We start from the raw sequence: 17,023 nt of genomic DNA, 5'->3' as shown, positions 1-17,023 counted from the left end.
CGCTCTACGCGGGGCTGCCCTTGAAAATGGCTCGGAAATTCCAATTGGTCCAACAGGCAGCAGCCAGGATGTTAACTGGGGCCCATTACAGAGAGAGGTCAACCCTCCTGTTTAAGGAGCTCCACTGGCTGCCATTTATTTTCCGAGCCCAATTTAAGGTGCAGGTGCTTACCTACAAAGCCCTGAACGGTTTGGGACCACCCTACCTGAGTGACCGCATCGCTGTCTACGAACCCACATGCTCACTCTGGTCATCTGGAGAGGCCCTGCTTGTGATCCCGCCCGCGTCTCAAGCACTCTTGGTGGGGGCGCGAGACAGGGCCTTCTCCGTGGTGGCCCCCCACCTCTGGAATGCCCTTCCGAAAGATCTCAGACAAGCCCCTACACTGGCAGTCTTCAGGAAGAATTTGAAAACCTGGCTGTTCCAATGTGCCTTTTCAGATTAGGAATTCTCCCAGTACCAAATCCCAGAAGCACTTTAGTACCAAAATCACCGCACACTGCACACCGCACTTATATCATAATCCCACACCCCTCCGACACATCAGCACTTTTAATCTTGTACCCCTACTTTGTTTGACTCAGTTTTTAATAATGTCTTGTCGTATTGCCATTGTTATTGTTTTTCTGCTTAACTGTTTTATTTGCTAGATGTTATATTGTTGTATTGTGTTGGGCTTCGGCCTATTGTAAGCCGCATCGAATCCTCCGGGAGATGCTAGCGGGGTACAAATAAAGTTGTAATAATAATAATAATAATAATAATAATAATAATCCTATCAGATAATCCACATCATTTGCTTTTAACTGGATTATATGAGGCCCCTTCTATCCCAGGATCCGATCCCATATTGTCTACTTTAAACTGGATTATATGTGTCTCCAGTGCCAGATAATCTGGGATACTAAAATAATCTGGGATCAAGTCCTGGGATATAAGGGCTTTATGGAAGGATCCAGGTTATCTGCTCTGAACTGGGTTATATGGCAGTATAGACTCATATAATCCAGTTCAAAGCAGATAATGTGGATTATCTGCTTTGATAATCTGAATGATATGGCAGCATGGAAGGAGTCAGAGTCTACACTGCTGTGTAATCCAATTCAAAGCAGATAACCGGGATTAAGAAACTGGATTATATGTCAGTGTAGAAGGGGCCTTAAGACCCTTCTGTACTGCCAGACAAAATCCAGATTACCTGCTTTGAACTAGATTATATGGCATTGTAGATTTATTTAGTCCAGTTGAAAGCAAATAATGTGGATAATATGGCAGTATAGATATGGCCTTAGATTTGATTTTTGTAAGTCTACTTGTTATAAGTTTCATTTTCTATTGGTATTCTTTGTCACCCTATTTTCTGCTATTTTGATATAACCATTGTCACATTTAACGTTTACCGATATCTGTTATAAAGTGCCCCGAGTCCCCTCAGGGAGATAGGGTGGGATATAAATAAAGTATTATATTATATTATATATGTGGATTTTACACAGCTATATAGTAGGGGCCTAACATACTAACAAACAGATTTAATTAATACTTTTCTAAGATTAGTTTGATAATAATAGAAATCAATTTCTTGATTTAAGGCTTTGTCTTGCTGGCTGATATCCAGAGAATGGGCCGAAGATGACCCTACCTTGGTCCTTTTCGTTACTGGCTGCTACTTCCCTACTGATGTCAGGTGGTGCAGTACTGCCTAAACAGTGTAATTTCTCCAGTGGTGTAGGATGTAGACGTCCTCTGATAATGCAGCATGTCTCATTAAGAACGACATCCACTGTTTTAATGTGGTGAGATGTATTTCACACTGGGCATGCATATTCAGCAGCAGAGTAGCAAAGCACAGAGACAGATGTCTTCGCTGTATCTGGTTGTGATCCCCAGGTTGTGCCAATCAGCTTTCATATGATATTATTTCTAGTACCCACTTTTTTCTTGATATCAAAGCAGTGCTTCCTATAAGTCAGAACACAGTCCAGAGTGACTCCAGGTATTCTGGTGTGTTGCAATGCTCCAGTGGGATTTCTTCTCAGATAATCATCAGAGCCCAAGATGCTTGTCTGTTCTTAAAGTGAAACGCACAATCTGCATTTTAGATGGATTAGGAATAAGCTGTTTTTCTTTGTAATAGGCAGTAAGAGCACCTAAAGCTTCAGAGAGCTTCTGTTCAACCAAAGTTCCTCGCATGATGGCACAATCATCAGCATAGATGAAACTCTCTGTCCCTTCTGGCACTGGCTGATCATTTGTGTAAATATTGATCACTGAAGGAGCAAGCATGCTCCCCTGGGGCAGGTTGTTCTTCTGTTTCTGCCATTTGCTTCTCTAGCCCTGGAACTCAACAAAAAAGCTCCAGTTTTGTAGCAGATTTCCTATGCAGTGGGTTAGGTGATAAGCTTTTGTATTGGTTGTGACATTCTGTTTGGTTCTGTATACCATACATTCCTATTTATTTGTTTCTCATTTGGAATATAAAAAGTATCTTAATTTATTTTGTTATTCCAAAACATATTGTTTTGTGGTTGGCTTTCTTCTACAGCCGAGCAACCAAACAAGAGACTTAGTTAATAAATTTATTATCTGCCAAACAATTTGCTCACACACAAATAGATCTTATATTTATTTTTCTTTCTTTATGTGTGTTTCTACACAAACTGAATGAAGATTATGCCTATTGAAAAACAGTCTGTATTCCTGGGGTGCTGTGAGTTTTCCAGGCTGTATGGCCATGTTCCAGAAGCATTCTCTCCTGATGTTTCATCCATATCTATGGCAGGCATCCTCAGAGGTTGTAAGGTCTGTTGGAAACCACACAAGTGAGGTTTATATATGTGTGGAATAATGTCCAGGATGGGAGAAAGAACTCTAGTCTGAGGTAAGTGTGAATGTTGCAACTGGCCACCTTGACTAGCATTGACTGGTCTTGCAGTTTCAAAGCCAGGCTGCTTCCTGCAAGGGGGAGTCCTTTGTTGGGAGGTGTTAGCTGGCCCTGATTGTTTCATGCCTATAATTCCCCTGTTTTCAGAGTGTTGCTCTTTATTTACTGTCCTGATTTTAGATTTTTTTAAAAAATTCTGGTAGCCAGATTTTTTTTCATTTTTATGGTTTCCTCCTTTCTGTTGCAATGGTGCACATTCTTGTGGATTTTAATGCCTTCTCTATGTAGTCTGACATGGTGGTTGTTAGAGTAGTCCAGCATTTCTGTGTTCTCAGATAATATGCTGTTTCCAGGTTGGTTCATAAGGTGCTCTGCTATTGAAGCCGAGCATGACTCCCCCCTAACAAGGGATGGTGACTTATAGTTCTGCAAAGGACAAAGGTACCAGACTGCACAATAGGGGTTAAATCTTGGTCAATTTGTCAAGGTCTTAACAAACAATGAGGATCCCATGAAACTTTGGGAATGGCTAGACCTTGGGGTCTCTGCCTCTCTCTCTCTCTCGAGAGAGAGAGCTGTAGTTTTCCAAGGACCATGGGACCGGCTTCCATCCCAGTGCTGCAGGGCTTTGCGTCTTGACCCAGTGGAACTCCATAGACTCCCTTTGTCTGGCTTTTTGAATTCTGCTACATTCCTGGACTTCACTCTCTTCAAGGACTCGCTCTCTACCCATGAACTTTCTTCAAGACTATGAATTCATGCTGTGTCCTGATATCATCTGCTTTTTATAATTGGTATTATTAATCTCTCTCTGGGGTCCTGGATGGGAAGATAGCTGCATATGATTTCCCTGTGTATAATTTCTGTATGGTTTTTATGCTTCCTTGTATTCCTGACCATTTGCCCCTTCTCCCTCCAAAGAAATATGTATGGGGACCCCCCTGCTTTCAGAGACAAAAGACTGAAACCTCTCGCCAAAGACACCTTTGCATGGATAAAAGAAGAAGGTTCTTATCTCTAGCCTCGGAAGATGGCCCACTAGAGTAAAGCATTGTTTGACAAAGGTTTCTGTAAGATAAGGGGAAACCTCCCCCTCTGCTTTTGTTTACTTAGCATTAACCTCAGGCTGCCATCATTGTTCCCCTGTCTCACAGCCAGGAAGGATCAGGACACATGTTGACCCTTTGTCTCACAAGAGCACATGGGATTCCTTTGTTTAAGGACCCCTTTCCCAGATTCCTTTGTGCTCCCTCATCCTGCCTCCATTCCTCCTGATTGGCTGTCGCCACCAGGTGGCAGAGGTCTCCCCATTGGTTCCTACAGACCACTGGAGCCCATCACCCAATCATGGCAGGGAACAACAGGGAAGCCGGGGCGGGGAGTTTGAACTCTACAACTTTGAATTTGCTATAAATATGACTGTATTGGTGTATTCCCCTCATGCTTAGCTTGGCGAATAATTGCAGCTTTGCATTCGGTTTCAGCTGAATCACATTAAACTTTGATGGCTCTTCTTCAACTGGTGAGACTTTTCATTGGGAAATCAGGGGAAAATATGGTATGCTTCTCTGTCTTGCCAGGGAAAAAAGAACTCCTTGATGAGTCTAATTGGTCTCTGCCTCCTGGCAAAGACCCCTAAATTTTAGCTCTATAACACTATGGCTGACTTCTCTAGCTGAATTAGTCTGCAGTGCCTTTCGTGTTCCTTGATTTGTGTTTGGGTGCTGCGTTTCAATCACTAGATGGGGCAAGGAAGCTGTTTCTGCATTTATCTGGATGAGTCCCTGTATAATGAACTATAATTTCCTCAAGCCTGCTTTGATAAAGTGCGGCATATTAATCCCCATTCGAAATGTTTTGCTTCTGAAATCATTGTAATTTAATTAGATGGTATAACAATCCGGCTAAATCAGATCTCACTCGCTGCCACCAAATTATAAAGATCTATTCAGATCACTAATCAATGCTGCCATCAATATATAGAACGACCATCAATAGTCAAGGGTTACCTAAATTTTAAAAGGCTTATTTACTTTGAAAGTATGCTTTTGTGATCTTCAAACTTTGAGGCACACTTGAGTCAGGTTTTGATGAACAATAATCAACAAAGTTTATTATTTAGAATGGGTACAAATGCTTCAATATCTTGGCTGTTACAGAAAGTTGTGTCTTAAAAGCGTGATAGTTACAAGAATGGTTCTATCTTTGTTACAAAAGAGTTTCTTCTCTCCCTCCAAAACAAAACAAAAATCCCAACAGGACTGTGTCTCTGGCAAAGATTCTTCAGTAGCCCAGATAAATCTAGCCTGATTCTATCCTGCTACTACCCAGCTATTCTCCTAATAGCTGTCCGTTTGCTTTAGCTACCCTGCTAGCAAACTCCTGGCCAGACTTAGGCCTCTTCTTCTAACCCTTAATGCCACTACTCTCCTAACCCCCTTTCTCTTCAAACCCCAAACTCCAACAACTCTCTACTTTAAAACGCTCCTTTTTTCTCTCTCAGAGTCTCCTAAACTCCGCCCCCTTTTTCTCCACCAATCCCGGCCATTCCCTGCTGGCTTCTTGACTAGGCCACGCGCCCTGCTCTGAACTCTCTAAGATGGCGTCTTCCCTACTCTAAAATGGCCGCTGATGCTTCGCCTTGCCCATTACTTATTCTTCTAGACCTACAGGCTATTCCAGGCCCTGCACCCTGGCTTCTAATAAGGTAAGGGTTCTTTACAGATGGCAACATATCCTACGCATAAATCTGCCGATAATGGAGAGCTGGCATTTATTTTATGCTTTAAAAGACTTCACTTACAACAGTATTTATTTCAAAAGTCTTCCTAAATTTTATCTTTGCTGAATTATTCCGTTTAGATCCTGGCCAAACGAAATTTCCTTAATTCCAAATTAAAAGCATAAGATCTCTTTCCTCTTGTAAAATCCTGAATGTCGAAGGAACCAAAAACAGGAATTTCTGTGTTCATTTGATTGCACTTTGGGTTGACATTTTGCCAAATATTTGCTATTTTGTTTGTTTCTACAGCTGATATTATAGAGCAGGTTTGGGCCAACTTTGGTCTCCAGGTGTTTGGGGCAACAACTCCCACCATTCCTAACAGCTTCAGGCCACTTTAGCTGCTTAGTCAAAAACACCTGGTGGGCCAAAGTTAGCCTGTGCCTGTTATAGCGTGACATAATGTAATAATACTGCAGAATTTCCTTTACTGGAAGTCCATGTTTACTTTAAAAATGCACACCTATTTGGCAATTTCTGCCCTGTATCTAAGGATCTGAACTGTATGAGTCTACACTGCCAGATAATCTGGCATAAGCAGATAACCTGGGATCAGACCCTGGGATGTAGGGCAGAAATTACCAAATAGGTGCGTATTTTTAAAGTAAACATGAACGTCTAAAAAAGGAAATTCTGTAGGGCAGTTTAGATCAAGCCTAAGGATGCATCTGCCATATAATCCATATTAATAAATCAGATAATCCCGATTATTTTCTTTAGATTAAGTGAGTCTATACTGCCATGTAATCCACTTCAAATGAGATAATATGGATGTTATATGGCAGTATAGACTAGGGCCCTTTCAACACACCCATATAACATATAGATTATCTGCTTTGCTCTGGATTATACGGCTGTGTAGACTCATATAATCCAGGTCAAAGCAGATAATGTTGATTATCTGCTTTGATAATCCACATAATCTGGATTATATGGCAGTGTAGAAGGGGCCTTTGTCTCACAGAATGGGTGAGAAGTACAAATTTCTAAAGCATGCATGTGTATCTGTGTGTGTGTGTGTCTTAGCAATGTCCAATTAACACTACTGGCAGCCTTCTACATTGCCATATAATCCAGATTATAAAAGTGAATAATCCACATTAGATTATATGAGTCTACACTGCCATATACTCCAGTTCAAATTAGATAATCTGGATTTTATATTGCAGTCCAGAAGAGGCCTGGATCTAAAAAATGAAGCCAGAAATACTGCATAGGAAACTGCATTACGTTTATCAAAAAGCCTGTAGTTGTATGCAATGAACATATGCACTGCATGCAATAATAGCCCTTGCAATATTGAGTCTCTCTCAGGGTCAAAATAGCAGCCAGTAATGGATATTTCTCCTCCTCCTGCAATGATGAAGAGAAGTCAAGCTTTGCCTGAATTGGAGGGGGGGGGGCTTCCCAGGTGAGAGGAGCTCCCAGCTTGCAATCTGGTGTATCCGGCCCCAAAGAATATATTGTGAGGGTAGAATGCAGACTCTGTGCAAATTATCAACTCAACATCTATTTAAAGGGAGCACAAAGAGGCTTCTGAGGCTTCCGTCAATGGACTGTCCAGCCGGCACTGATGGTCAGCAGGAGCATCAGTTTTCACTTCTGGAGGCGGCACAAAGAGCAGCTGGAATCCTTTGTGCCCCATCATTATGTCAATGCTGTGAGTCTATAAAGGGCCAAACCAATTACATAATTTTGCAGTAATACAATCTAAGGTAGTTATATACAGTTTCACCAGAGAAACAAAAAGGACTTCTGTCGCCAAGACCTACAGGACAAGTGAGATTCGGGTGCAGATCGGAAATGGCGACAAAATTCTGCGCTGAATACGCCATTCGTTCCTCCTGGAATTGGACCAAAACAAAATACATTAGAGCAGTTTCCATAAATTTAATGCCAATTTAATTTAGCTTTTGTAGGTCTTCCATTGTATTGCTGTTTAAATGCAAGCAGCTGAGAGAAAAGCAAGGTAATAATAATACTTTTTTTTTTAAAAAAAAAGCAGCAAAATCAAAACAAATCATTTTGTGATTCCACAGGTGGATATTATTATTATTATTATTATTATTATTATTACTATTATTTTAAAAATAGCAAAATCTAAGCAAATCACTATGGCTCCTTCAACATTGCCATATAAAATCCAGATTATCTGTTTTGAATTATATAGCAATATAGACTTGTATAATCCAGTTCAAATCAAATAATGTGGATCATCTAATTTGATAATCTAGATTATATAGCAGTGTAGAAGGGGCCTCAGTAATTCCACATATGGTGATTGATTGTAATAATAACAACAACAATTTATTTTAAAACTAGCCATCCCCTACCACGCATTGCTGTGGCCCAGTCTGTGTTTATGTGCTTTGTGTGTATATATATTTGTATATATGTGTGTATTTGCATATATATGTGTGGTTTTGCAAATGCATTGCAATGGTTTTTTAAAAAAACTTTTAAAGTCTCTTCCGCTGTGTTTTCCTGTGTTTTTCTGAGTTATTGTCACTTCTTGGCCTGATAGGTTCATTGTGTCCAAATTGGGTGTCAATTCACCCAGTGGTTTTTGAGTTATGTTAATCCCACAAACGGACATTACATTTTTATTTATAAAGATTGCAAAATCAAAACAAATATTTCAGATCCCTTCTACACCAGCATTTAAAATCCTGATTATCGGAACAGGATTATATGGCAGTGTAGACTCAGATAATCCAGTTCAAAGCAGATAAAGTGAATTATCTGTTTTGATAACTTGGATTATATGGCAATATAGAAGAGGCCTCAGGATGCATTTGCTACAATGATAAAACAAAAGTATCTCAAGCCTTCTGAAATGAAAATTGATTCCTTTTCTGTTTCAGATTGGTATCAGAAGCCCCTGATATAATGGAGCCAGAATGACATTATCATGTTTCCACATCTTAAAGTTTAGATTTCTGAGGCCCCCATCTTCACAGTCATATAAAATCCAGATTATCTGCTTCGAAGTGGGTTAAATGGATGTTCAAACAGGCATTTGGCTAATTCGGTACAATGAACTGACGACTAAAGGATTGGTAATATGGACGATGAAATTGGATTATGATTTTAGTTAAGAGATGCACTGGATTATTATCGACGGGCCAATACTGTCTATTGTGTATGTTGTCTTTTATGGTTTTAAATTGAATATTGTTCTTGTTGTACTGTTGTATTTATTTATTTATTTATTTATTTGCTTTATTTCTATACCGCGTTTCTCAACCTATAATAGGTGACTCAATGCGGTTTACACAATATTAATTACCACAACAATAACAATTAAAACACAGCATACCCAATAGCAAACACACAACCATTCATACAATGCCTCGATCGCAAACAAGATCCAGTCTCATATCCTTATGCCGTTCCTATGTTCAGTTTACCGTCATTCTGTGTACAATTGCGCTGATTAGCCAAACGCTTGCTCAAAAAGCCAGGTTTTGAGCTTCTTCCTAAATGCCAGCAACGAAGGGGCCTGTCTGATGTCGTTTGGTAGGGCATTCCATAACCGAGGGGCCACCACCGAGAAGGCCCTGTCTCTCGTTCCCGCCAGCCGTGCCTGTGACGCAGGCGGAACCGAGAGCAGGGCCTCCCCGGACGATCTTAATGTCCGTGTCGGTTCATAGGAGGAGATGCGTTCGGAGAGGTAGGTGGGGCCGGAACTGTTTAGGGCTTTGTAGGCTAATGCCAGCACCTTGAATTGTGCCCGGTAGGGAATTGGCAGCCAGTGGAGCTGGCTCAACAGAGGAGTGGTATGCTCCCTGAGAGCTGCTCCTGTTAGCAACCTGGCTGCCGAGCGCTGGACCATCTGGAGCTTCCGGGCAGTCTTCAAGGGCAGCCCCACGTAGAGCGCGTTGCAGTAATCTATGCGGGATGTGACCAGAGCGTGGACTACCGTGGCCAAGTCCGACTTCCCGAGGTACGGGCGCAGCTGGCGCACGAGCCGAAGCTGTGCAAATGCTCCCCTGGCCACTGCTGAGACCTGAGGCTCCAGGCTCAGCGATGAATCCAGGGTCACACCCAAGCTGCGAACCTGCGTCTTCAGGGGGAGTGTAACCCCGTCCAACACAGGCTGTAACGCTATGCCCCGTTCGGCCTTTTGACTGACCAGGAGTGCCTCTGTCTTGTCTGGATTCAACTTCAATTTGTTCACCCTCATCCAGTCCGACACAGCAGCCAAGCACCAGCATTTGTACAGTTGTAAACCGCGTTGAGTCGCCAATTTAGGCTGAGAAACAGCGGTATACAAGCACAGTAATAAATAAATAAATAAATGGCAGTGTGGACTCAGATAACCCATGATCTGCTTTGATAGTCTGGATTATATGGCAGTGCTGTTACAATGTCGGGCCTTTCATGCATCATCTTGAGCATCACTGTAGAATTAATGCAGTTTGATACCACTTCAAGTGGTAGTGCCACAGAATCACAGGAGTTGTAGTTTGGCAAGGCACCCGCATTTTTTGATACAGAAGACCTAGTAAAACAACAAATCCTAAACAGCTGAGGGGGGAAAGGTGGCCTGAGGCTGTTAGGAATTGTGGGAGTAGGCTTTAAAGAACAAGATATCTTCTGGGATGCTATATTGAATTTGGAATGAAAAGTAATATGGAACACAGAATCAGAGGGAGATAAAAAATATGAAAAGATGGAAAGAAAATATTGGAAAAACAACTAAAAAAGAAGATTGGGGAAAAAATTGGAAACAAAGATTAAATACACATACGCAACAGACCTAAAAGAAAATTGGATTATAGTAGCACATAGAATCATAGAATCAAAGAGTTGGAAGAGACCTCATGGGCCATCCAGACCAATACCCTGCCAAGAAGCAGGAATATTGCATTCAAATCACCCCTGACAGATGGCCATCCAGCCTCTGTTTAAAAACCTCCCAAGAAGGAGCCTCCACCACACTCCGGGGCAGAGAGTTTCACTGCTGAACAGCTCTCACAGTCAGGAAGTTCTTCCTCATGTTCAGATGGAACATGACCCTCCAAAAACTTGGGAAATGCTACAAAAACATAAACACAAAATGTTGGAAATATGGAAAGATAGAAGGATCATATTTCCACATATGGTGGTCGTGTACAAAGTCTAAAACATATTGGGGGGGGGGGGAATCACAAAATATTGCAAGAAATATTAAATATTAGAATCCCATTCAAACTCGAGATATTCCTACTAGGGATAATAGATCAAAAATTAGAAAAATATATAGATAAACTCCTTTTTCTATTGAACACTGCAGCAAGAATTTGCTATGCAAAATTATGGAAAAAAGAAGAGATCCCAGAAGTTAGTGATTGGATGGAAAAATGGTAGATATCAAAAATATGGACAGGTTATCATACCTAATATCCAAAAATAAAGAGACCCCAATAAAAGAAACGGATTGCACAAAAGTAACAAATTATCTGAAACAGAAAAATGGAAACATAATAATATAAAAGGAAGAGGAAACAAGAGAGAAGAAAAGATAAGACAAAAGAAAGAAGAGGAAAAATCACTTGGAAGATACTCAGGAAGTCAACAAAGGAGACACACATCATCCTGCTCCTGATTTTTAACCACTTATCTGCTGTTGATTATTTCATTCTTTTTATTCCCTATATATTTTTTCTCTTTTTCTCTTTATATGCTATGTCTATTTTCAATACTTTGAAGTATAAAAATAAAACCTTCAATAAATATTATTTACAAAAAAAAAAAAAGGAATTGTGGGAGTTGAAGTCCAAAACACCTGGAAGGAAGGCCCAAATTTGCCTATGCCTGTCTTAGATTATGGCCTATGTCTACATTCCTGTATAATGTAACTTCAAATCCTATATAATATATTAATATTATTATATTACAATATCATTAGTATTAGATTGTATTACATTAAAACAATAATTAAAATCTCCTGAGAGGGCTTCGTCCAACTTTCCCTCTTTTCTTTCAAATGGGCGGGAAAACAACACAGCTCTTACTGCGCAGGCGCACTAAAGGCACACGCATCCCTTCACTCTTAAATAACCAGCCCAGGAATAATAAAGCCAATGATCCAACTGCGCAGGCGCAGCAAGTGTCAGGAGCTCTCCTGTCCCTCTGGAAGAGAAAACGTCAATGTTCCAACTGCGCACGTGTTAAGGATAAGACTAATTCCCGGATACCCTCACACTCCTTGCCCCCTCCCGTTACTTAAAGGGCCAGCACATATTGGAAGAAATTCATTTTTTGAGCAAGGAACAGGCCTGTAGCCAGGATTTCGATTCGGGGGGGGGGGGCATTGAGTTTGTTCGGGGGGGGGGGGCTGAGTCTGAGTGAAAGAGGGTCTACCCTAGCAAACCTCTTGTATTGTTACCCCAATACCCCCATGCATATGGGATATGTTGTGTATGGTGATCAGATCATGATATGAATAAACTTAACAGTTTAAATAATGCACCAGTAAGGCCTTTTCGCGAACCACCATGAGAATTTCGGGGGGGGGGGGGCTGAAGCCCCCCAAGCACCCCCCCCCCCATGGCTACATGCCTGGCAAGGAAGTGAGCTCTCAGTGAACTGTGACCATAGTTTTGCTTCTTCATTGGAAGGTATAACGATTAGAACTCAATCCTATCTCAGTGGCATTTGTGCATGCTCAGAAGCAAGCTTTCAGAGCTTGGAAAGCATTGAATGAAACAGTGGGCCATTCGCTGTGCCATTTCTGCAGTTCTGAGAGTCATATCCTGCAATGAAATATTATTTTTCCAAGTTTTGTAGCCAAAGCTGCATTCATTCTTACTGTGTAGATGCAACTGCATATACAAAGACAGCCTCTTTTTGCTGAAAAATGGAGGGGAATTATTTGACCCCTTCATCCAATTAGGGTAAATGTTTGCTTCTATCTTTCTTTTTTGCTAGACAAGTCTTTGGAAAAGAGAATCAAAGTCCTCCCATTGAGTCAAAAGAAGAAAAGGGAGCAGGGGGAAAAGGGAAAAAAAGATCAAATTGCCTGTATTTGAAATTCCGCCCCTATTATCTGCTTTTGGCTTGAAAGCTTTCATTGCTTTGCAAGAAGGATGAGAAAAGCTTCATTCAAAAGAAGGAGAGCAAGAACATAAAAGGAAAAGAAGAATAGATGGATTCCACGCTGTCTCCTGTGCAATTTATCTTTGGGGCCATCTACACTGTAGAATCGATGCCGTTTTGGCATCACTTTGAACTGCCAACTGTTTTCGTGGACAAGTGAAACATGAGCCAACAATGTCATGCGGCAGCAAAAAAACCAATGGGATTTTGGCCTGTATCACTAGGAGTCTAGTGTCTAGATCCAGGGAAGTCATGCTACCCCTTTATTCTGTGTCCAATTCTGGGCACCACAACTAAAGAGAGATATTGACAAGCTGGAGGAGGGCGACTAAAATGATCAAGGGTCTGGAGAACAAGCCCTATGAGGAGCAGCTTAAAGAGATGAGCATGTTTAGCCTTCAGAAGAGACGGCTGAGAGGAAACATGATAACCATGTATAAATATGTGAGAGGAAGCCACAGGGAGGAGGGAGCAAGCTTGTTTTCTGCTTCCCTGGAGACTAGGACACAGAACAATGGCTTCTAACTACAAGAAGGGACATTCCACCAGAACATTAGGAAGAACTTCCTAACTGTGAGAGCTGTTCAGCAGTGGAACTCTCTGCCCCAGAGTGTGGTAGAAGCTCCTTCTTTGGAGGCTTTTAAGAAGAGGCTGGATGGCCATCTGTTGGGGGTGCTTTGAATGCGATTTTCCTGCTTGTGCAGGTACAGCTGTACCAGGAACTCCAATTTTGTTTGCTTTGCATTGAATGTTTGTTGTAGTCCTAAGTTTCAGGGACTCTGCAGATAGGTGGCTTATTTTGGCTGCAATCATAGGGCAAGCTGCCTGTCAATTATCGTTAGGTTCCCTGATCCCGCCCCCTTTTTGGGTTTTGGAGGGAATAGGAGCAATTTTGGGTTAGTCCACACAGAGAAGCCTTTCATGCAGGACATAAAACCAGGAGCTCTTGTAGAAAGCTTCATCTTTTTCTAGGCCGGGGTTATATAGCCCTATAGCTTGGCCGGGGAGAAAAGGCCCCACGGCTTGGCCGGGAGATATACAGCCTTACAGCTCCTTTGAGGGAGTCCAGTCCCACAGTACTTCAGTCAGCTGTCACGGAAACCTGAACTCCTTTTCCCCTGGAAGTCTACAAAGCTCTGCTTGGTAAGGGTCACTCGCGGAAGCCAGAAGCAGTTGGTACCGGGTGCAGGGGCTCCATGCCAACAGAGGAAAAGACAGACTGCCCAGATTAGAAGTTAGGGATTTCCCCATTAGCTAAAATACAGTTCTAAAATACAGTCATTGCAACAGAGTCCAGGGAAGTACAGTTTTGCAAGCTATCATTCTCTTCTGTAAAGCCCTGGTACTTCACTAAACTACGATTCCCAGAGTCCCAAAGCATTGCACCAGGGCAATTAAAATAGTTTCAAATAGCATAAATTCAATAGTGAGTAGACGCTGCCATATAAAATCAATTTTTCTCTGATTAGAACTGGATTATATGGCAGTGCTGACTCCTAATCTAGATCAAGGCAGATAATATGGATTATCTGCTTTGAAAATCTGGATTATATGGCCTCATATAATCCAGTTCAAAGCAGGTAATGTGGATTGCCTGCTTTGATAATCTGGATTATATGGCTATGTTGAAGGGACCTCATGTAATCCAGTTCAAATCAGATAATGTGGATTACCTGCTTTGGTAATCTGGATTATATGCCAGTGTTGAATGGGCCTCATATAATCCAGTTCAAAGCAGATAATGTGGATTACCTGCTTTGATAATCTGGATTATCTGGCAGGGTTGAAGGGACCTCATATAATCCACTTCAAAGCAGACAATGTAGATTACCTGCTTTGATAGGACTTCCTAATGACACAGCAGGTTAAACCGCTGAACTGTTGAACTTGCTGATCGAAAGGTTGGTGGCTTGAATCCGGGGTGTGGGGTGAGCTCCCGCTGTTAGCCCCAGCTTCTGCCAACTTAGCAGTTTGAAAACATGCAAATCTGAGTAGATCAATAGGTACCACTTCTGCAGGAAGGTAATGGCACTCCATGCTGTCATGCCAACCACATGACCACATGATTCCAGGATGATGGTTGGAGGTGACCTTCCTTTCTGGGAGTTGTAGTTCACACACAACCAGAGAAACTGTGATCTCCACTGATGATGGATCTAGACCAAACTTGGTACACAGAACCCCCATGACTAACTCAACCTACTGGAGGGGTTTGAAGGGACTGACTCACCCTAGTGGGAACTGTACTTTACCCTGCAGCCAGAGACCACACTGAACCCTACTGAAGAAGCATCTACAGCAAACTTGCCCAACATATCAAACTTTAAGTGTTGATGGAGTTTCTTGGGGCATGATGTGAGTTGTAGTTCACCCACAACCTTATGCATTTTGTACAATTAAAAAATGACTTTATTTATTTATTTATTTATTATTTAAACTTATATGCCGCCATTCCCCTGGGGCTTGGAGCGGCTTACAAAAATAGCTAAAATCTAACAAAGTTTAAAAGCAATTTAAAACAATTTAAAAACAACAGTATCAAACATTAAAAGCCTGTCGAAACAGGTATGTCTTACATGCCCTGCGGAAAGCTGGTAAGTCCTGCAGGGCACGAACCTCAGGTGGCAGAGCATTCCAGACTGATGGCGCCACTGCTGTGAAGGCTCTGTGTCTGATTGCTGCTAGACGCAAGGTCTTGACACTGGGGACCACCAATAGATCTTGGTCCTCAGAACGGAGGGATCTCTGGGGTTGGTAGGGGGTGAGACGATCCCTCAGATACATTGGCCCCAGACCATGCAAGGCCTTAAAGGTGAGTACCATCACTTTGAAAGTGATCCGGTGCTCAATTGGTAACCAATGCAGCTGTAGTAAGATTGGTGTTATGTGGCATCTCATCGGAATTCCTGCAAGAAGCCGAGCAGCTGCGTTTTGTACCAACTTGAGCTTCTGAATCACCGACAGAGGGAGGCCAATGTAGAGGGCATTACAGTAGTCCAGTCTTGAGATGACTGTGGCCTGGATCACCGTAGCTAGGTCATCCCTGGACAGGTAGGGGGCCAGCCGTCTAGCTTGCCGCAGGTGAAAGAAGGCGGTTCTGCTCACGGCAGAGACCTGGGCCTCCATTGTCAGCAGAGGGTCCAAAAGGACTCCCAGACTCTTTACCAATGATGACGGGCGTAACGCCTCGCCATCCAGGGTGGGCAGATGGATGTCCCTACTGCCCGGTTCACCCAGCCATAGGATTTCCGTCTTTGCTGGATTCACCCTCAACATGCTGGCACGCAGCCATCCAGTAACGGCCTCGAGGCACTGATGGAAACAATCGGGTACAGAATCTGGTCGGCCTTCCATCTTCAGCACCAGCTGAGTATCATCGGCATACTGATAACACTCAAGCCCAAAACCTCGAACCAGCTGAGCAAGTGGTCGCATATAGATGTTAAACAACAGAAGGGAGAGAATGGCCCCCTGAGGAACCCCACAAGATAGAGGGGACTTCTCAGAGACCAGGCCTCCCCTCTCCACTCGCTGTCCACAGTTGTGAAGAAAGGAGGACAGCCAGTTTAAAGCTGTCCCCCTGATTCTAGCAACAGCAAGGCAGTGGGTCAAGAGATTGTGGTCGACTGTGTCAAATGCTGCTGTGAGATCCAATAGCACAAGCAGCGCTGACCCACCCTGGTCAAGCTGGCATCGAAGGTGATCCGTGATGGAGACCAGCACAGTCTCTGTCCCGTGCCCCGCATGGAAGCCGGATTGGAAGGGATCTAGTCCGGCTGTGTCGTCTAGGAATTGCTGCAACTGCTCCGCTGCTGCCCTCTCAATCACCTTGCCCAGGAACGAGAGATTTGAAACTGGGCGGTAACTGGAGGGAACCAAGGGATCTAAATCTGGTTTCTTCAGCAAAGGAGAGACCACCGCCTCTTTTAAACCCTCTGGAAAGACTTCTTGCTCGAGGGAGCTGTTTATGATCTTCAACAGAGGGTCACGTAATCCCTCCAAGCAGGATTTCACCAACCAAGTGGGACACGGATCGAGGGAGCAAGTGGTCGGTCTAGCTGCAGCTATGAGCCTATCGACAGCCCCTGCATCCAGCGGGATGAACCGGTTGAGGATGGGCCCAGCAAGTGGCCATGGGGTCTCAAGTTCTTTCACTGTATCAATTGTGGCGGGGAGGTCCCTGCGAAGTAGCAAGATCTTGTCTGCAAAATAGCTCTGAAAAACCTTGGCTGGAGGGGCCTGATCACCACTTTTTGGGACGGTAGGAACCGTC

General features: G+C 42.8%; 1 protein-coding gene across 1 annotated transcript in view; it reads right to left on the bottom strand.

Annotated features, from left to right (window-relative positions):
* LOC137095569 (uncharacterized) overlaps positions 1–17,023 on the bottom strand; it is a 99,029-nt gene that overhangs the window by 74,445 nt on the left and 7,561 nt on the right. Inside the window, exons 2-3 of the mRNA XM_067462351.1 lie at positions 11,667–11,784; positions 7,440–7,511 (exon numbers count right to left, since the gene is read on the bottom strand). Coding sequence (XP_067318452.1) covers positions 7,440–7,511; positions 11,667–11,784 — 190 coding nt within the window. The remainder of the gene's footprint in view (positions 1–7,439; positions 7,512–11,666; positions 11,785–17,023) is intronic.

Source organism: Anolis sagrei, chromosome Y (genome assembly GCF_037176765.1).
Source record: "Anolis sagrei isolate rAnoSag1 chromosome Y, rAnoSag1.mat, whole genome shotgun sequence".
NCBI classification, from domain to species: Eukaryota; Metazoa; Chordata; class Lepidosauria; order Squamata; family Dactyloidae; genus Anolis; species Anolis sagrei.
Note: the sequence above shows the minus strand (reverse complement) of the source record. Positions and strands in the feature narration are given on the sequence as shown.